This window comes from Schistocerca serialis, chromosome 4, assembly GCF_023864345.2.
Source record: "Schistocerca serialis cubense isolate TAMUIC-IGC-003099 chromosome 4, iqSchSeri2.2, whole genome shotgun sequence".
Classification (NCBI taxonomy): domain Eukaryota; kingdom Metazoa; phylum Arthropoda; class Insecta; order Orthoptera; family Acrididae; genus Schistocerca; species Schistocerca serialis.
Window position 1 is genome coordinate 111300308 of NC_064641.1, and position 23159 is coordinate 111323466.

Consider the following 23159-nt stretch of genomic DNA (forward strand, 5'->3'; position numbering starts at 1 on the left):
AGGTTCTGATACAGACTGGCTGTGCCATTAACGAATCTATCAAGATTGAGTAAAGGGAACTGCAAGTCAACCCTGATAATGGTACATCCTTAAGGCCTGAGAAGCTGCAATTATTCTGATTAAGAAGTGGAAGTATATACCACATAAACAAACTAACATTGGGAGCAGGTGGAGGAACAGCAGAGGTGCTGCAGCATACATTCTTGGTGCGAACCTAGGTCAAAGGTGGGAGGAAATGCTGGACATGGACAGTGGTTAGAGTGGTAGATCAGAGGAAGACAAAAGCATCGCCCCAGCCCCTAGTGCTCAGCTCATCAGTACACATAAGAAGAGGTCTCTGGGATGTGAACAGAAGTCAAGGAGGTACAAGAGCAATGCCATGGACTGCTTCACATTACAGAAGACTGTTGTATTACAAAATTTATATATAAAAGGCAATGTCCTGGCTGACTGACTCATCATCGACCAGCCCAAACCGTGATGGACAGAAGTTTGAAATCTGGAGAAGGTGTGCTTTTATAGTGTAAATGTCATTTACAAAGGGATTTTTCAAAATAGGGGATGAAGGTTTTTTTAAAAAAATGTCACTATTGGACCTATGAAAATTGGTATTTGGTTTCTCGGTCAGAAATAAAGAAATACAAGGTTTCAGCATTTTTGGAAATTTCACCCTATGGGGCGAGGGAGGGGGGGGGGGGAATAGTGGGTGAAAGGTGTGAAAACTTTCTTTGAAAATATGTCATTATCAAAGAATTACTAAAGTATTTTTAAAGCTGTATCTAAAAATATTGGTATTTGACTTCTCAGTTAGAAATAAAAAATATGTTTCAATGTTCTTGAAAACTGAGTGCCAAAGGGTGTGAAACAGGGATGAGATTTTTTATGGCAATATTTTATAATCAGAGCATTTTTAAAGCTAAATCTATGAAAATTTGTATTTTTCTTCTCTGTTAGAAATAAAACATACATGTCACTGGTTTTGGAAATGCTACCCCTAAAAGAGGTGAAATAGTGAAACACTTTATGAAAATATTTTATTGTGAAAGCATTTTTAATGCTAAATTTTTGACAATTGGTGGTTTGGCTTGATGGTTAGAGGTTAAAAATATCTATTTCATTGTTTTTGGAAATTCAGCCTCCAACGGAGTAAAATAGTATCAGACTGATTCACTGACACATCACCCAGCCTTAACTGCTAAGCATAGAAACGTGAAGTTTGGAGAGGGTGTGTATCTTATACTGTAGGCATATTTTACGAAGGGACTTTCCAAAATTCCACTTCTAAGGGGGTGAAATGCTTCTTGAAAATATGTTGCTATTAAGGGAATTTTGAAGCTACAATTATGAAAAATAGTATTTGGTTTCTCAGTCAGAAAATAAAAAAGACATGTTTCAGCATTTTTGGAAATTCAACCACTAACGGAGTAAAACAGTGGGCGAAAGTTTTTTTGAAAATAAATAATTACTAAAGAACTACTAAATGATTTTTAAAGCTACATCTATGACAACTGATATTTGACATCTCAGTTAAAAATAATAAAAAAATAAATAAAAATCTGTGTTTCAGTGTTTCGGAAATTGAACCCATAAGGGAGTGCAATAGGGGATGAAAATTTTTTAGAAAATAGTTTGTCCCATTAAAAAAGTCTTAAAGCTAAATTTATGAAATCTGGTATTTCACTTTTCAGTTAGATGTATAGATATATTTGTTAGGGGATGAATACTGTATCTCCACAAGAATACAAGTCATGATTAACAAAAACTTTGGACTCCAGCTACCAGAATTGCCCTTTGGTCAGAAGTACTTTCAGAAGATAACATGCTTACATGGCCTTAATTAGCATGAAAAGCTTAGAAAGGTGTTGCAATTGATGACCATAAAAATTCTATTACATAAAAACAAAAACCTGCAGGCCATACAGTCTATGCGAGCAAAGCAGTGTGCGCTAAGGTAGTCTAATGCATAAAAAGGAATATTTGTTTGTCTTCTACACATTCCTATGCCGTTCAATCAATTATGATGAAACTTTGATGAGTAGATTTACACATGCCTGTGAAGGTTCCTGAAGGGTGGGAGGGAGGTCATGAGGGGGGGAGAGGGGAAGGGGAGGGGGGAGGTGTGTTGTAAGAAGCACCTACCATCGATGGTGGTAGAGATGAAAAGGGGCTGACATCTGACGTAGAAGCTTAACTAAGGAACAGACGAAGCAAATTCAGTCAAATTTTGTACACACATTATTTGTATAGAAATACTGTTTGAGTAAAATTCACCAGGGCCTATATAAAAATATTGGATAATGACCGATATTAGTATCGAATCCATAGCTTTTGGGGTCGTTAGACTTATTGATGACAGTCACAGTGAAGTTTCACTCCTACCATTAGGGTTAAGAGTGGGTGCAAAGATAATGACGTGTCAGCATCTCTCTGTAATGCCTGAAGGACTTTCTACCAAAATTGGCACACACATCATGGGGGCAAAAAGGCATGACAAAAGTATAGCTCAGGAATGTCTGGAGCAATTTCAACAAAATTTGGTAATTGAAGGACTAATTATTTGTATAAAACTGTTGTGAGTAAGATATCCATACTACCATTAGTGGCGGGGGCGATGCTGAGAAGGGTTGATGTGAAGATACTCTTCAGTGCAGTATACTGTTTAACAGAGTTGACCAGTATAAAGTTAATAAGCTGTGGCAGATTGCTGAATACATGTGTATCTATTTGCCCTAGTCCTCTCTGTACTAAGTTACTTAACAAAATCTTAAATTGGATTACATGATACATGAATTATTTAGGAATAAAGGAGATGACTCACTGAAAGGCAGAAGTGCTGCATCATTGATAGGTACGAAAACAAAAAGTACACAACTTCGCTACCTTTAGGAATGATTCACATGGATACACCTGTCTCTCTACATTCCGAAAGCTAGCAAAGATCTGTACCTTTTGTTTGTATACCTATGGATGAGACAGCAGTTCTGCCTTTCTGTGAGTCATCTCCTTTACCCCTAAATAATTCAAAATTCTCAACTAGAACTTTCCGTACATTACACATGACACATTTAATAAGCTGTGGCAGATTGCTGAATACATGTGTATCTATTTGTCCAAGTCCTTTCTGTACTAAGTTAGCCCCTTGCAGTCTTTGTTGTGGTTGTGTTTGGCCCCAGTATTGTATTCATATTTTGCATTGTTTTTTGAAACAAAGAGAAGTACTCATAACATCATATGACATTAATGAATATATGTTCTAAATACCAAGTTTATTGTAATGGTCTATGTGGGATAATCTACGGTGAGCACCAAACATAATTCTTCAAACCCATTATGCCTACTGGAATTTTAGCTCAACTATGATGCTTTATTGATTCTAGAATGTGAATTTTTCAATCAAGGCTATGATTATCTACAGTTCCAAAAGTTTAACACTTTCTGCTTCTCATATTTCATTGTTTCAGTAGAGTATTTCCACAGCTTGCAGAGTTCTATCAGAAATATTGAACTGTATCTACAGAGTCTTGTGAAAATTTAATTATAATCCATATGCTATTTTTTGTTCATATACTTGTATCTTCTGATAGTGCAAGTGGAATAAAATTAATAAAATTTATATTTTAATAGGAATATCTAATGGTAATTTCAAGAACATTAAAATTCCAACAAAACAGGGAAGTGTTCTTGAAACATGTTTGTTTCTTGTATATATTAATGACATAACACAGCTATTAAACTCAAAGTTAGTAAACTATACTCATGATACATCCATTATTAGCTGGGGCACTACACAACGGTCAATAATGCAAAATAATATAGAGAATGTTGCCCTGGTAACAGGATATCTTACTACGAAAAAACTGTCACCGATTCAAGATAAGACAATTGTGATGAAGTTTTTTGTTAAATTATAATAAACCTTAAGTACGCATAAGTGCTAAATCAATGTCTTTGGTTGGAACAGCTGATTCGAGCAAAAACATCTATGCACTGTAATGGTGGAGCATATCATATGAAAGGAGTATAGTAGCTAAATCCACAAAAAGATTAACTGCAATGTTTTTAAAATTGACAACTGCAATATCTCCTCTTATTCTAAAAGAAATATCTCTCCCCCCCCCCCCCCCCCCCCCCTCTCTCTCTCTCTCTCTCTCTCTCTCTCTCTCTCTCTCTGTGTGTGTGTGTGTGTGTGTGTGTGTGTGTGTGTGTGTGTGTACTTCAGTCCAAAGACAGGTTAGGTCCAACTCTCCACACTGTGCAAGCATCTTCACCTCTACAAAACTACTGTAGCCTACATCCATCTGAACTCGCTTATTGTACTTCTGTATTCAAGCCCTGGTTTCCTCTATAATTTTTATCCTCCACACTTACCTCCATTACCAAACAGACTGTTCGTTGATGCCTTGTGCATCCCCCCCCCCCCCCCCCACACACACACACACACACACACACACACACACACACACACACACTACAGAACAGCACCTCGCATTAGTTATTCAACCACTCCATCCACTCTTCAGCATTCTCCTGGGCCAACACACTTCAAAAAGTTCTGTTCCCTTCTGCTGCTGGTTAGATCACTTCCAACTGCAATATGGGATAAGATTTGGGGTGGGGTACCTGCAAGCCTACATGGAAAATGTACTCATGGTTCAGAAGAGAGCTGTTAGAATAACTGAAGACATACAGCAGCTACAAGTGAATGTAGAAAACAGCATATTGTTTTCAGCTGGTATAATGTAGTTGCACAGAGGGGGTGTGTCTGTGCATGGGAGTCAGGCTGAGGGTGGGACAAATTCAAACATTTATATAATTAAAAGCTGTTCATACTCAGTAAAAGATTTCTGAACTCCACCATCCACATTTCTCTGGGATAATTTAAACATATCAGTGGTAGTAAATATTCATTTAATAGTACCTAATGTGCTACCTCAAGTACATATCTATTATACTTGCTTTATCAGTTCATTAACATAACTGCACAAAAATGACAATTTACAAGACTAAAATTATTATGGGCAAATAAAGGTTATTATCATTGTTGTTGTTTATATCAGAAACAAAGTCCAAAACTGATTCCAGTAGTGCGTAACTGCTTAAAATTCTGAGTGCCCATTTCCATACTCCATTGAAGAGTATAAAAATTTCATCTTAAATTACATATAACTACTGTCTTCTCCCTTTGAAACTACTTACACTGGCCACTTTCACAAGCAAATGTAAACAATTATCAACACTGAACAAAAGATTATGGGGAAACTGAAAGTGAATAACAAAAGGAGTGGTCACTGAAGAAACCAGGTAGGAGTATAAGTGATCAATTTCTTCCTTTTTTTTTTTTAAAAAAAAAAAAAAAAAAAAAAAAAAAAAAAAAAAAAAAAAAAAAGAGGTAGTGGAGTAAGAAAATGATTATACCATTTAAAGTGATGATGTAATTCAACCAAATAAGAGGACAAAAAACAAATGAGACACATCATGCAAAAAGGATCATCTCAATCTTGTCTTGGTATGACAAAGGGGATCAGTTTTTGGGAATGCAAGTAAACAGCAGAGAGGGCTGAAAACATATATCTTTTCAGTTCTATTTACAATGGATGTGATCACAGCTATTCATGGTTTAAGACAACATAAACATTTCAAGAAAATGTCTTCACAAAACCACCTTAAAGCAGTTGCAATGCATATTTATTTATAAACAACAAGTTTTCATTGAAGCAACCATCTTCAGGTCATGGGTGATATTACACAATTTTTACTGAAGGTTTCTTGGCATCAAATACACTGAAACTATACAGCTCTATCTACAGAAAAAAGAAAAACAATTAATGCATCATATTTCAATCCACTAATGTATCAAATTAGTTTTCAGGGAAACATAATTTATAAAGATAATAATTCTAGAACATACATGTCTTTGTCTCCCCTTGTTGTCAAACAGGTGGGTCGCTTAAGCTGGGATCTTAGTGACTTGCCCCTCCTTTCCAACATCCTGTCTTTTTTCCCAGAGAGAGAGAGAGAGAGAGAGAGAGAGAGAGAGAGAGAACATGCAAGTTCTCCCACCCCTCCAGCTTTTCAGTCTCAAAAATTATCTGATCCATATATTCCTTTCTGTCTCCCCTACTGTTTCACCTCTACAGCTAACCCAAGTACTGTCCTCCATCCTGTCCCTTCTACCTGTCAATGTTTTCTGTATGTTCTTTTCTCTTCCAATTCTGCAGAGAAAGTACTCATTTCTTATTTTATCAGTCTAGATAGCTTTCAACATCCTTCTATAGGACCACATCTCAAGCTCTTCAATCCTCTTCCTTTCCAGATTTCCCTCAGCGCACAATTCACTACCATACAATACTGTGCTCCAAATGGTATGTGCAGTTTTTTTGCTTTCAAGTGTTGCTTTTGCCTCCTGAAGGTAAGTATGGGTAGCTATTCTGTCAATCATAATTTAAAAATTTTCTGAACTGCTTTTTCCTTTTGATAGAATATATATTAATGTACTTTATTGTTATATGCCACTATTTATCTTTAAAAAATACAATGCACAATTAATATAAGGAGTAATAACAATATCTATTAAGATTCCCCCCTCCCCCCCATGAACCACAGTTCGCGTGCCACAACGCTACAAATAGCCATTCAGTAGGTGTAACAATGTCTGCGGAGTATCTGTTGAGAAGCCAGACAAACATATGGTTCCTGGAGATGATCAGCAGCCTTTTTTGCAGTTGCAGGGGCAACAATCTGGATGATTGACTGATCTGGGCTTGTAACATCAACCAAAACACCCTTCCTGTGCTGGTACTGCAAACGGCTGAAAGCAAGGGGAAACTACAGCAGTAATTTTTCCCGAGGGCATAAAGCTGTACTATGATGGTGTCCTGTTGGATAAAATATTCTGGAGGCAAAATTGTCCTCCACTTGGATCTCCGGGTAGGGCCTACTCAGGAGGACATCCATCATCAGGAGAAACAAAAGTGGCATTCTACGGATCAGAGTGTGGAATGTTAGATCCCTTAATTGGGCAAGTAGGTTAGAAAATTTAAAAATGGAAATGGATGGGTTACAGTTAGATATTGAGGGAATTAGTGACGTTCAGTGGCAGTTGGCACTGGACTTCGGCTCAGGTGAATATACAGGTTATATATACAAAACCAATCAGGAGTAACACAGGAGTAGGTTTAATAATGCATAAAAAAGGAGGAATGCAGGAAAGCTACTACGAACAGCCTAGTGAACACATTATTGTAGCCAAGACAGGCAACAAAGCCCACATCCACCACAGTGGTGCATGGTTACATGCCAACCAGCTATGCAGATGATTAAGAGATTGAAGAAATGTATGCTGAGATAAAAGAAATTACTCAGATAGTCAAGGGAGACAAAAATGTAATATAGAATTTGATAGCAGGGAAAGGAAGGAAAAATTGTAGGTGAATATGGACTTGTGGGGAGGGGGGGGGGGGGGGGGGGGGAGGAATAAAACAGGAAGTCAGCCAGTACAGTTTTGCACACAGCACAATTCAATTAACGCTAACATCTGGTTTATCTGACCACACTGAAGAAATTGCAAGGAGGTAGGAAACCTCGAAGGTAGTATCTGGATAAGTAGAAAAAACCAGAGGTTGAGAGTTTCAGAGGGAGCATTAGGCAACTACTAACAAGAATGGAGGAAAGGAATACAGTAGAAGACAAATGGGTAGCTATGAGAGAAGAAATAGTAAAGGCAGCACATGATAAACGGGTAAAAAAACAAGGCCAAGTAGAAATCCTTGGATAACAAAGAGGTAATGGATTAAAGGAGAAAATACAAAAATGCAGTAAATGAAACAGCTGAAAGGAAATACAAACATCTAAAAAATGAGACTGACATGAAGTGCAAAATGGCAAGGCAGGAATGGCTAGGGGACAACTGTAAGAATTTAGAAGCATATATCACTAGGGGAAAGATAGATACTACCTACAGGAAAATTAAAAAGAGAAGCAGCTGTATGAATATCAATAGCTCAGATGGGAAACCAGTCCCAAGCAAAGAATGGACAGGTGGAAGGTGTATACAGAAAGTCTATACAAGGAAGATGGTCTTCCAGGCAATATTATAAAAACTAAAAGAAGACTTAGATGAAAATGAGATGGGAGACATATTACTTTGAGAAAAATTTGACAGAGCACTGATAGACCTAACGCGAAACAAGGCCCCAGGAGTAAACGACAATCTTTCGGAACTACTGATAGTCTTGGGAGAACCAATCATAACAAAACTCTTCCGTTTGGTGTACGAGGTGTAAGAGACAGGAGAAATACCCTCAGACTTTAAGAGGAATATAATAATTCCAATCCCAAAGAAAGCAGGTGCTGACAGGTGTCAATATTACCGAACTACCAGTTCAATAAGTCATGTTTGCAAAACACTAACACAAATTCTTTAAAAAATGGAAAAACTGATAGAAACTGACCTTGTGGAAGATCAGCTTGGATTCTGGAGAAATACAGGAACACGCAACACAATACTGACCCTACGACTTCTCTTAGAAGATAGGTTAATGAAAGGAAAACCTACATTTATAGCATTAGTAGACTTAGAGAAAGCTTTTGACAATGTAGGCTGGAATACTCTCTCCACAATTCTGAAGGTAGCAGGGGTAGAACAGAGGGCATAAACAGCTACCTACAACTTGTTCTGAGATCAGATGGCAGTCGTAAGAGTCAAGAGGCATCAAAGACAAGTTGAGAAACGAGTGAGACAGGGTTGTAGTTTATCCCCAATGTTATTCAATCTGTACATTGAAGAAGCAGTAAACGAAGCCAAAGAAAAATTTGGAGTAGGAATTAAAGTTCAGGGAGAAGAAATAAAAACTTTTAGGTTTACCAAAGACATTGTAATTCTGTCCAAGACAGCAAAGGACTTGGAAGAGCAGTTGAAATGAGTGTCTTGAAATGAGGATATGAGATGGACATAAACAAAAACATGGATAATGGAATGTAGTTGAATTAAATCAGGTGACTCTGAGGCAATTGAACTAAGAAACGAGACACTTTAAGCAGTAAATGAGGACTGCTATTTGGGCAGTAAAATAACTAATGATGGCCAAAGTAGAGAGGATATAAAATGTAGACTAGCAATGGCAAGAAAAGTGTTTCTGCAGAGAAATTTGATAACATCGAATACAAACTTATCTGTCAGCAAATCTTTTCTGAAAATATTTGTATGGATGTGAAATCTGGATGCTAAACATTTTAGACAAGAAGAGAACAAAAGATTTTTGAAATGTAGTACTACTGAAGAATGCTGAAGAGTTGACAATTAGACAACATAACTAATAAGAAGGTACTGAACGGAATTGGGGAGAAAAGAAAGTTGTGGCAAACCTGATTAGAAGAAGGGATATGCTGATAGGACACATTCTGAGGCATCAAGGAATCATCAATTTAGTACTTGGGGGAAGTGTATATGCAGGAGGGGGGGGGGGGGGGGGGGGGGGATTGTAGAGGTAGACCAAGAGATGAATATACTAAACAGATTCAGAAGGATGTACATTGCAGTTATTCCGAGCTGAAGAGGACTGCACAAGTTTGCAGCAAACGAGTCTTAAATTGAAGACCACAACAATAGCAACATGAAGATTTCAAGGGTTGAATACTATAACGAATTAGAGGTTTAACACACTTTCAGAATAGAATGAGGTACATAACTACACATTTCCAACAGCTTGCCAGAACATATCAAATGTTTTGAGAGTAATGGAGGAGTAAAGTTGAAGTTCTGAGTTGTTGACGGGCACATAGACAACTGCCCAGAATTGTATTAAACGTTTTGTGGGAAGTATACAGTAGTTTAAGAGGAATTAAGGCACCTTCCATTAACCAACTACTCTTACTCCACTGAAAAGTGCCCTCACAAGCATAGTTGAACATTAACATATTTGAGAACAACTATATTTTATAGAAATTAACCAGTATGCACTCTTACTCAGTTAATGTTCTAATTTATATGATTATTCATAACTACTTTTGTATTATAATACACACAACTTTAAATTATTCTACTGTAAAGTGAAGAAAATACAATATACATCTTAGCTTCCCTGCACATTTCATAGGCTCTTCCAATTAAGGATCTATGGCACAAATATATGATTAAATCACATACCAGCTAGGTCCCCACATTAAATTTAAGTAGAGCTCTATCTGTCTATTGTTTTTCAAAGAAGAAAGCCATTTATGCGGTCTTTGAATTCCTGAACAATTACCCCACTCTACAAGGCATTGTCTAATGTTTTCTCTCACTCTCGAATCTTCCATGTCCTTCTAATTTGCCCTCTCTCTGCCATATATATGCCTGTCACTTCTGCACAAATCCTAACTGTTCTACACCACGAAGAATACTGGATTAAAAAAAAAAAAAAGTGATTAAGCAAAGGGATAGGTTTTGTAACTCAGTATGGTACATTTTATAAGTCCACATATTTAAGGAGAGCATACTGTTTAGCCTGTATCTTAACTCATCTACCAAATGTGCAACCCAACAGCCTATCATACTGCAGGTTTGGAACACTACATCATCATGCTCAGGGCCCGATACGCAACATACCTGTCACACATTAGTTAAATCAAAGGCGACTAATAGTTCTTCGAACAATACTAATAGCCACATTTGGGCTTCATTTGATCAACACATTATTTTTTACTTGCCCTGACATGCGCTGTTGCATTCAACACAGTTCTGAGGAGTTACAAAATAAGGCTACAACTTCATGACTACTATTAATATTCAAGTGCGTATCTTCAGCACACAGCTATCCAAAAAACTGAAGGACCAACTGATAAAGCTTGATAAAGAATCCAATCCGATGTTGTCAGTTACTGGACCACTCATCACTTAGTTTTCTGACTTCATCTACTGGACTAGGCAACCAATCCTCACCGTCTTCTGAGCTGAACAGAGCCGTTGAAAGTACGTTAATGCTTGCTGGAACGTCAAATGGGACAAAGGGTACATATTGAGTTGATACATCGGTTCCACTGTGGCAATTCCGTCCCATTCTCTTCTTGCAGATTCGACAGCAAACCTACATCAAAGGCAATTCAACAATATTTTGCTTGTAACAGATTTAAAGGGATCAAAGACAAATTCAGCAGAGTAAACCTTTCTTTCTCTGGGGTAGCGTTAAGACGATGCCATGCAAATGCTGAAGTAATATCTAAATCTGATTTATTTCCGTTTCCGTCGCTTGCGGGCATCGCTTCGCACTAGGTCAGGCGGTATAATTCCACTTCACTATTTACTAGTTACGATAGCACAATGCAACAATGAGCAATGCCCACTCCTCCTTCAACAACCGAACTTAACAACACAACCTGACGGCAGGAGTGTCTTTGTAAGTTTCTAATTATATCTTTGACCAAAAGTGAATCTCTTCAGCAGAAGTTAATTAATTGGGTCATAGATGAAGTAAAGAAGTAAGAAAATAGTGGACAAGTCGTAAAATGAGTCATCAGAAAACAATGAGAATGAAAACTGGAACAGGGATTTCTGAATAAAGCTTAAATGGTAAAACAATGTAGAAAATATATAACACCTCAAAAGGTAATATTGGCAGGTAACAGCTATTTCACCACAGACTCTCCACACCGTACGCCACTACGAATTACGTATTCACAGGTTCACTAAGCTTGGAATGTAGTTTCATAAATTACGTATTTTAAGTGTCTTCCCATCTATTAAGACAGATTGCGATGCGGCATTTAATATTTTATTATGATTGAAAAGAAACATTTATACAAACAAAGACTAGGCCTACTACGCAATGTGATTTGAATAAACAAGACTGCAGCGTCTGTTAGAATTCCTTATTGGAGAACATGGCCGGTTTCGCAAATTAAATTTGCATCTTCGGTTGCTTCAAACCAAAAGATTGAAGATTCTATTTAAACCGGATAAAGCCATTCACAACATTTATATCACAATACTTAAAACTTCTGGCTCACGAATGCGTGAGCGCCTATGATAAAATGTATTGGGGGATAAGGCCATCCCCAACATCTATTGTAGATAGCCTGGGGAGAAAACATAGCTGCTGCCAGCGCCACCTAATCGCTATCTGTTAGTGGTTAGCTGGAGGTGACCTTAACCTACCGAGTATAGACTGAAACATCTATTGATTCACTGCAGGTGGTACAGACAGACAGTCTTGTGAACTACTCTAAAGAAGTTTTCCGCAAACTTATTTCAACAACTAGCTAGACAACCCACAAACTATGGAAATATTTTAGATCTTATAGCCTGGCCTTATCGGCAGTATCAGTATAGAAAAAAGGATTAGTGATCATAACGTCGTCATAGCGACGATGGTCACTAAAGTTAACAACCCGTCAAGAAAGCCAGAACAGTGCTTTGCTAGAAAAAACAGATAACCAGTTGCTAGCGTCCCATTTAAAGAAAGGACATCATTAAGCTCCAGTATAATCGACATAGAGGCATTATGGATATAGTTTAAACTGATGACGCTATGAAGACATATGTGTCAAGTAAGTGGATCAAGGATAGTTTAATATCGCAATTCCGAAAACGCTGAGGAAAGAGTGATTGTTACACTCTTGGTTCAAAACAGAGCGAGCAAAAGTTAGTAGTTGTGCGTCCCTAAGAAGAGTAATTTGCAAAGCATACAACGACTTCCTTCGTCATATATTAGCGAATCATCTTGCCAAGAACTAGAGAAAATTCTGGCCATACTTAAAATCACTAAGCGAGTCGAAGGCTTCTATCCAGTCACTCGTCGATCAGTTTGGGGTGCCATCAGAAGACAACAAAAGGAAAGCTGAAGTTATAAATTTTATATTTAAGAAATCATCCACGCCTGAGGACCTTACAAACATATCATTGTTTTACTGTCCTGCATGGAGAACATACATGACATCCAACGGTGTAGAGAAGCAAATGAAAGAGCTAAAAACAAATAGATGGAATCCCAGTCCGGTTTTACAGAGAGTATCCTACGGCATTAGCCCCTTACTTATTCACTTATTCACTTATTCGCATTTATCGAGAATCTCTCGCCCAGCGAAAAGTCCCAAGAGACTGGAAAAAAGCGCAGGTGACTCCTATATATAAGAAAGGTCAAAGAACTAACCTGTAGAATTACAGACCAATATCCCTAACATCGATTTGCTGCAGAATTATTGAACACATTCTGAGTTCGAATATAACAAATTTGCCTGAGACGCAAAAGCTTCTGGTACCGGCGGAGGTTCGAGTCCTCGCTCGGGCATGGGTGTGTGTGTTTGTCCTTAGGGTAACTTAGGTTAAGTAGTGTGTAAGCTTAGGGACTGATGACCTTAGCAGTTAAGTCCAATAAGATTTCACACACACACACACAGAAAAGCTTCTACCTTCAAATCAGCGCAGATTTAGAAAGCATCGCTCATGTGAAACTCAGAGTGTCCTTTTCACACGTGACATCTTGTAAACTATGGATGCAAGGCACAGGCAGATTCCATATTCCTAGATTTCCTGAAAGCATTTGAGACAGTGCCTCACTGCAGATTGTTGATGAAGGTTCGAGCACATGATGTAAGTTCCCAGATACTGAGTAGCTCGAACAATTTGTAAATAATAGAACCCGGTACATGACAGCGAGAGTTTATCAGAGACAGGTGTATCGTCAGGAGTATCACAGGGAAGTATGATAGGAGAGCGTGTATTATGTATATACATAAATGAACTGACAAATGGTTCAAATGGCTCTGAGCACTATGGGACTTAACTTCTGAGGTCACCAGTCCCCTAGAACTTAGAACTACTTAAACCTAACTAACCTAAGGACATCACAAACATTCATGCCCAAGGCAGGATTCGAACCTGCGACCGTAGCGGCAGTTCCAGGCTGTAGCGCCTAGAACCGCTCAGCCACGCCGGCCGACATGAACTGACAGACACGGTGTGCAGCAATTGACTGCTGTTTGCTGATGATGCTGTGATGTACAGGAAGATGACGTGGTTGAGTGACTGTAGGAATATATAGGGTGATTTAGACTAATTTTTACTTGATGTTACGAATGACAGCTTGGTCTACATGTAGAAAACCGAAAGTTATTGCGAATGAGTAGACAAACAGTCCTGTAACGGTTGAATACAGCGTTAGCAGGGTGCAGCTTGACACATTTATTTCAATTAAACATCTTGGCATAACGTCACAAAAAGAACTGAAATGGAATAAGCACCTGAGGTTGATAGTGGGGAAGGCGAATGTACGACTTCATTTCATTGGCAGAGATTTGGACAAACGTATCTCATCCAAAAAGCAGACGCTGGTGTGACTCATTCTTCAGTACTGTTCGAGTGTTTGGGATCCCCACCAGGACAGAGTACTGGAAGTCATCTGAACAATTCAGAGGTGGGTTACTATATTTGTTACTGGTACGCTAGATCAGCACATAAGTGTTACAAAAATGTTTGGTGAACTCACTTGGGAATCTCTGGAAGGAAGACATTGCTCTTTCTGCAAGGCACTATTGCGCAAATTTAGAGAACCATCATTTGAGGCCGACTACAGAACGATCCTACCACTGCCAAGGTATATTTCGCGTAAGCTCCTTGAAAATGAGGGAAATTAGGGCTCGTACAGATGCTTTTAGACGACCGTTTTACCCACACTCTATTTGCAAGTGGAAGAGGAGACGAAATGTCTAGTAACAGTGCGTCGTACCCTCTGCCATGCACTGTAAGGAAGTCTGTGGAGTATGTACACAGACATAGATGTGTCCATAGTATCCACTATTCCAGGAATGATGGGTATGCAGGAGAACATCCACATCTACATCTACACCTATACTCAGAAAATCACAGAGTGCGCACAGAGGGTGCATCCTATTGTACCAGTTATCAGTCTTTTTCCTGTTCCATTCGCATATGGAGTGCAGGAAGAATGGTTGTTAAATCCTTCTCTGCAATAACTGTATTGTTTGTGGAAAGTCTACAGTCACTGTTAATATTGTCTGCAAGGTCACTAATGTACAACATGAACAAAAAGCATCCGAAACCACTTCCTTGGGTACATCTGAAGTTACTTCTACATTTGCCAATGGCTCTTCATTCAAGATAACATGATTAGATTAGATTAGATTAATACTAGTTCCATGGATCATGAATACGATATTTCGTAATGATGTGGAACGAGTCGAATTTTCCAATACATGACATAATTAGGTTAATTTAACAACATACTTAAGTTAATATAACAACTTTATTTTTTGTGTTTTTTTCCTTTATTTTTTATTTTTATTTTTTTATTTTTTTTAATATTTTTGTTTTTTTTTGTTTTTTTTTTCTTAATTTATATCTAAAAATTCCTCTATGGAGTAGAAGGAGTTGTCATTCAGAAATTCTTTTAATTTCTTCTTAAATACTTGTTGGTTATCTGTCAGACTTTTGATACTATTTGGTAAGTGACCAAAGACTTTAGTGCCAGTATAATTCACCCCTTTCTGTGCCAAAGTTAGATTTAATCTTGAATAGTGAAGATCGTCCTTTCTCCTAGTATTGTAGTTATGCACACTGCTATTACTTTTGAATTGGGTTTGGTTGTTAATAACAAATTTCATAAGAGAGTATATATACTGAGAAGCTACTGTGAATATCCCTAGATCCTTAAATAAATGTCTGCAGGATGATCTTGGGTGGACTCCAGCTATTATTCTGATTACACGCTTCTGTGCAATAAATACTTTATTCCTCAGTGATGAATTACCCCAAAATATGATGCCATATGAAAGCAATGAGTGAAAATAGGCGCAGTAAGCTAATTTACTAAGATGTTTATCACCAAAATTTGCAATGACCCTTATTGCATAAGTAGCTGAACTCAAACGTTTCAGCAGATGATCAATGTGTTGCTTCCAATTTAATCTCTCATCAATGGACATACCTAAAAATTTGGAATATTCTACCTTAGCTATATGCTTCTGATTAAGGTCTATATTTATTAATGGCGTCATACCATTCACTGTACGGAACTGTATGTACTGTGTCTTATCAAAATTCAGTGAGAGTCCGTTTACAAGGAACCACTTAGTAATTTTCTGAAAGACAGTATTGACAATTTCATCAGTTAATTCTTGTTTCTCAGGTGTGATTACTATACTTGTATCATCTGCAAAGAGAACTAACTTTGCCTCTTCATGAATATAGAATGGCAAGTCATTAATATATAATAAGAACAACAAAGGACCCAAGACTGACCCTTGTGGAACCCCATTCTTGATAGTTCCCCAGTTTGAAGAATATGCTGATTTTTGCATGTTACGAGAACTACTTATTTCAACTTTCTGCACTCTTCCAGTTAGGTACGAATTAAACCATTTGTGCACTGTCCCACTCATGCCACAATACTTGAGCTTGTCTAGCAGAATTTCATGATTTACACAATCAAAAGCCTTTGAGAGATCACAAAAAATCCCAATAGGTGGTGTTCGGTTATTCAGATCATTCAAAATTTGACTGGTGAAAGCATATATGGCATTTTCTGTTGAAAAACCTTTCTGGAAACCAAACTGACATTTTGTTAGTACTTCATTTTTACAGATATGTGAAGCTACTCTTGAATACATTACTTTCTCAAAAATTTTGGATAAAGCTGTTAGAAGGGAGATTGGACGGTAATTGTTGACAGATCTATCCCCCTTTTTATGCAAAGGTATAACAATAGCATATTTCAGTCTATCAGGGAAAATGCCCTGTTCCAGAGAGCTATTACACAGGTGGCTGAGAATCTTACTTATCTGTTGAGAACAAGCTTTTAGTATTTTGCTGGAAATGCCATCAATTCCATGTGAGTTTTTGCTTTTAAGCAAGTTTATTATTTTCCTAATTTCAGAGGGAGAAGTGGGTGAGATTTCAATTGTATCAAATTGCATAGGTATGGCCTCTTCCATTAACAGCCTAGCATCTTCTATTGAACACCTGGATCCTACTATATCCACAACATTTAGAAAATGATTATTAAAAATATTTTCAACTTCTGACTTTTTGTTCGTAAAGTTTTCATTCAATTTGATGGTAATACTGTCTTCCTCTGCTCTTGGTTGACCTGTTTCTCTTTCAATAATATTCCAAATTGTTTTAATTTTATTATCAGAGTTGCTTATTTCAGACATGATACACATACTCCTGGATTTTTTAATAACTTTTCTTAATATAACACAGTAGTTTTTATAATTTTTGATAGTTTCTGGGTCACTACTCTTTCTTGCTGTCAGATACATTTCCCTTTTCCGGTTACAAGATATTTTTATACCCTTAGTAAGCCATGGTTTGTTACAAGGTTTCTTACGAGTATATTTAACTATTTTCTTGGGGAAGCAGTTTTCAAATGCATTTACAAAAATGTCATGAAATAAATTATATTTTAAATTGGCATCAGGTTCACGGTACACCTCATCCCAGTCTAACTGCTGTAGGCTTTCCCTGAAATTTGCAATTGTTAAATTGTTGACTGAACGTACTACTTTGGAGGACTGTTTAGTATTGCTGAATGGTGCTATGTCATATATTGTAACTAGCTGTGCACCATGATCAGAAAGACCATTCTCAACAGGCTGAGCATTTATCTGGTTAAACTTATCTTGGTCTATAAAGAAGTTATCTATCAGTGAGCTGCTATCTTTTACCACCCGAGTAGAAAAATCAATAACGGGTGTCAAATTGAAAGAACCGAGTAATACTTCAAGGTCATTTTTCCTATTACCCTCTTTCAGAGAATCTACATTGAAGTCCCCACAAATAATAATTTGCTTCCCCCTGTCTGACAGATAGCACAACAAGGAGTCCAAATTTTTCAGAAATAGATGAAAATTTCCTGATGGGGACCTATATACAGTTACAATTATAAATGTGCCTTTATTTAATTTAAGCTCACAGGCACATGCTTCTATATGTTTCTCTACACAAAACTTTTTTGTTTCTATACTTTTTGCACAATGATAACTTTTGACATATATGGCAACTCCTCCTTTCTCCATATTTTCTCTCATTACATGCTGTGTTTTCCCCACCAAGAGCTCCTCAGTCCAATTACAAACCTCATTTGATACCCCATATGTAAGTACTTCTGCTAGTGAGCATATGTGTGGACGGAGTCAAATGGTTTTTGGAAATAAAGGAACACTAGATCTATCTGACTGCCTTGACCTACCTCTATACCTACATCTAAACATATACTCTACAAGCGATTGTACTTTGTGTGGAGGAGGGTATCCTGTACCACTATTAGTCATTTGCTTACCTGTTCCACCCACAGTTAGAGTGGGGGAAGAACGACTGTCTATATGCCTTCGTACGAGCCATAATTACTCTCATCTGCGTGGATCTTACGCGAAATGTGCATAGGCGGCGGTAGGATCATTCCATAGTCAGTTTCAATATTGCCAGTTCTCTAAATTTTTTCAGTAGTGTTACTCGAACAGAACGTCACCATCCATCAAGAGATTCCTATTTGAGTTCCCGAAACATCTCTGTAATACTTGCACTTTGTTTCAACCTACCAGCAACAAATCTAGCAGCCTGCCTCTGAATTGCTTCGCTGTCTTCCTTTAATCTGACCTGGTGTGGATTCCAAACACTCGAGAATTCATAATAGTGCCCTATATGCGGTCTCCCTCCTGTACACCAAGGCATCGTCAGCAAACAGATGCAGATTGCTGCCATTTTGTCCGCCACATCAGTTATGTATATACACTCCTGGAAATTGAAATAAGAACACCGTGAATTCATTGTCCCAGGAAGGGGAAACTTTATTGACACATTCCTGGGGTCAGATACATCACATGATCACACTGACAGAACCACAGGCACATAGACACAGGCAACAGAGCATGCACAATGTCGGCACTAGTACATTGTATATCCACCTTTCGCAGCAATGCAGGCTGCTATTCTCCCATGGAGACGATCGTAGAGATGCTGGATGTAGTCCTGTGGAACGGCTTGCCATGCCATTTCCACCTGGCGCCTCAGTTGGACCAGCGTTCGTGCTGGACGTGCAGACCGCGTGAGACGACGCTTCATCCAGTCCCAAACATGCTCAATGGGGGACAGATCCGGAGATCTTGCTGGCCAGGGTAGTTGACTTACACCTTCTAGAGCACGTTGGGAGGCACGGGATACATGCGGACGTGCATTGTCCTGTTGGAACAGCAAGTTCCCTTGCCGGTCTAGGAATGGTAGAACGATGGGTTCGATGACGGTTTGGATGTACCGTGCACTATTCAGTGTCCCCTCGACGATCAGCAGTGGTGTACGGCCAGTGTAGGAGATCGCTCCCCACACCATGATGCCGGGTGTTGGCCCTGTGTGCCTCGGTCGTATGCAGTCCTGATTGTGGCGCTCACCTGCACGGCGCCAAACACGCATACGACCATCATTGGCACCAAGGCAGAAGCGACTCTCATCGCTGAAGACGACATGTCTCCATTCGTCCCTCCATTCACGCCTGTCGCGACACCACTGGAGGCGGGCTGCACGATGTTGGGGCGTGAGCGGAAGACGGCCTAACGGTGTGCGGGACCGTAGCCCAGCTTCATGGAGACGGTTGCGAATGGTCCTCGCCGATACCCCAGGAGCAACAGTGTCCCTAATTTGCTGGGAAGTGGCGGTGCGGTCCCCTACGGCACTGCGTAGGATCCTACGGTCTTGGCGTGCATCCGTGCGTCGCTGCGGTCTGGTCCCAGGTCGACGGGCACGTGCACCTTCCGCCGACCACTGGCGACAACATCGATGTACTGTGGAGACCTCACGCCCCACGTGTTGAGCAATTCGGCGGTACGTCCACCCGGCCTCCCGCATGCCCACTATATGCCCTCGCTCAAAGTCCGTCAACTGCACATACGGTTCACGTCCACACTGTCGCGGCATGCTACCAGTGTTAAAGACTGCGATGGAGCTCCGTATGCCACGGCAAACTGGCTGACACTGACGGCGGCGGTGCACAAATGCTGCGCAGCTAGCGCCATTCGACGGCCAACACCGCGGTTCCTGGTGTGTCCGCTGTGCCGTGCGTGTGATCATTGCTTGTACAGCCCTCTCGCAGTGTCCGGAGCAAGTATGGTGGGTCTGACACACCGGTGTCAATGTGTTCTTTTTTCCATTTCCAGGAGTGTATAAATAATAGTAGTGCTATCACACTTCCCTGGTGGCACACCTGACGATCCCTTGTCTCTGATGAACATTTGCCATCGAGGACAACATACTGGGTTTTATCAGTTAAGAAAACTTCGAGCCACTCTCTTATATTGAGAACCTATTTCATATGGTTGCAAATTGGTTAACAGTCTGCAATGGGGCACCATGTCAAATGCTTGACGGAAATATAGGTATATGGAACCTGCCTCTTTCCCATCATCCATAGTTCACAGTATATGGTGTGAGAAAAGAGCAAGCTGAGTTTCGTACAAGTGATGCTTTCTAAAACTGTCCTGATTGCTGAATGGAAGTATCCATGCCTTTAGTGATGTTATGTGAGAAAAACGTAAGTAGGGTTTCATGTGACTGATGTATTTGGATTCTGTGCTGGTTGGCAGAGAGGAGGTCAGTCTGTTCGAGATACCTTATTATATTCAGAACAGAATATGTTCTAAGATCCTATCACAAATGGATATCAAAGACACTGTACAACATTTTCGTGGATCCCTTCTACTGCCCTTCTTGTAGATGAATGTGACCTGCACATTCTTCAAACCACTTTACACAGCAGCTTGTTCAGTGGATCTTCGTTATATAGTGGCCAAAAGAGTGCTAACTCAGCTGCAAATTCGGTATAGAATCTAGTAGGGATTCCATCAGGCCTTGAGTTTGTGAGTGCAGGCTTTCTTGGCGAATTTCATATATGAAGTCTTCACGGGTCGACAGCCGAGTTGTCAGGGAACGACGCTAGACGGCTGACAACCCGTGAAGACTTCATATAAGGCCTTGGGGTTTTTCAGTTCTAACCTGCTACAATATGTATATATACAAAACACTATATTTTTCAGGGAAAAAAGAAGAAATTCGTTAAAAATACACTTATACATAGACATGCTACCAGAAACAGAGAGAGAAAGTTAAGGGTTCCTTATCATAACACAGCTAAATGTGAAAGAAACACAACTTATATGGAAATAAAACTGTTCAACTGTTTAACACACCATAATAATAATGATAATAATAATTTTATTGTCTTTAATCCATTACAAACATTAGCTGGAAAGAGAAATAAAAAAAAACAATAATATATACCTTGTAGAAAGTTCATTTTACTTAGTCAATGAATTCATGGAATATGCCACAAATTGGGAACAGGCATATTGTGTAATAGAATTAAAACGTATATAGGCAGAATGCCAGTGGATTCAACATATGTACTTATATATGGTATAATAGAATTAAACTGGGTGCAGATGGATTGTAGAATAAATGAAGAATGTGTTATTATGTTCAGTGTTGTATTTAAAACTGATATATCTGTGATAACTGAACAGTCTATGTGATTACTGTTTTGTAAAACTGGCATTGCAAATATTTATGTTGATCTGATCCTTATATTTGCATCCAGGCTGCTCAATAAAATAAATAAACAACTAAATAAATGATTTCAGCTGTTCTAGAAGGCCCTGAGTTTAATATCTATTTCACTCATGTTTTCAGTGGTATGAGCATTAAATTGGGATATGGCTCCTGGGTTTTCCTTTGCAAAGGAATATTTGAAAATCATTTCAGCTTTTGCTTTGCTGCTCTCAATTTCAGTTCCAGTCAAATTCGCTATGATCTGGACACTAACTTTGTTGCCACTAACAGCCTCTATACACAAACATAATTTATTTGGGTTCTGTGGAAGATCTTTCGACAATATTCTGCTAGGAAAACCTGAAGTTCACAAGACTTCGTGCCACCGTGACGTTCTGACGTCACGCGCAAGTATGGATGACCACAGGAATTGTTATCGACTTTCTTTGGGAGACACCACCTGGATTCTGTAATTTCGTATCGTAACTTGCATGCTATGAAGGGAACAGCACATTGAAGACTTATTAAAACACGTCGTTCTTGCTATGATTAAACGTCACATAATGAATTAAAGGCAGTTAAAGCCTTCACGAGCTGTAATTTACAATGCAAAGGCTGCGATTTCGTTGGTTTATTGTGGTGTAGTGGTTATAAGCTGCAGTGTGGCGGGGTTTGAAATTCCGTGTGTTGTGCGGGCTGCAAATTAGAAATTCACCTACCTCAGAACGGCGTCTGCTCGATGTCCCTTCACTCGGCGACGTAGATACTTACAAGATGTTGTAAAAGCAGCGTTGATAAAAAACATCATCTAATATCTACAATTACTGAGGTCGCGCAACTCTAGTAATGAAATAAAGGTCTATAGAAAAACTATCAATAAAAAATTTAATGGGCGGTAAGATAATGGATTGGCTTCTGCAAAATAATGTTCGAAATTTACACACAAAAATGTTTATTTATAACCAAAGAAATGGTACTTTTCAGTCCACATGTAAACTATTGGTTATCCTCATCAAGTTCACAATTCATACACTCACTTCGCAAGTACACCAGCCAGAAATGTGTCCAAATCCGACCCGAGTTAAACAACGTATCCACAGTCATTTATTCCACCCCTAACATGAGTTATTACATTCGATCCTTCTGGTGGATTTCAAAAAAGAACTTGCTCGCCATAAATGCACACTGGCTGAATACTGAAACGTGCCACGCAGGTACTATGAAGCCCAAATTTTAACATGCGAATATCATTCCAAGAATACAGTTCTAAAACTTCCAAACTTCACAAAACTGTTCGTAACTACATCAGCGTTAGACACGTATCAACCGCGAGGAACTCAATATTCCTTCATTTTACACATGATTTTGACTCGCAGTAGTAACATGACCGTCCGCGTTCAAAGCTAGCGAGAGACTCCCTTCTTGTGGCCTCACTCCCAGTATAACTATCAGGAATCATCTCAGTTCTGATTAGCTAAGCTTACTCGCTGTCAATCAGAATGCTCCTTCTTGATCATACTCGCGCCAAAACTGGCCTGCACCAACCAATCCTTACATACAGACCCATCTACGTCATTCTGATATACAAATATTAAAGTAATGTTTAATAAACGAAATCGAAAAGGCAATAAAT

The 23159-nt window shown here is 38.9% G+C and overlaps 1 protein-coding gene across 1 annotated transcript in view; it reads right to left on the reverse strand.

Moving 5' to 3' along the window:
- Positions 1 to 11357, reverse strand: part of LOC126474133 (ELMO domain-containing protein 3-like) — a 109599-nt gene extending 98242 nt beyond the window's left edge. The window contains exons 1-2 of the mRNA XM_050101570.1: positions 11141 to 11357; positions 10919 to 11063 (exon numbers count right to left, since the gene is read on the reverse strand). Of these exons, the coding sequence (XP_049957527.1) occupies positions 10919 to 11063; positions 11141 to 11235 (240 nt within the window). The 5' untranslated portion in view covers positions 11236 to 11357. The remainder of the gene's footprint in view (positions 1 to 10918; positions 11064 to 11140) is intronic.
- Positions 11358 to 23159: the final 11802 nt, after the last annotated feature.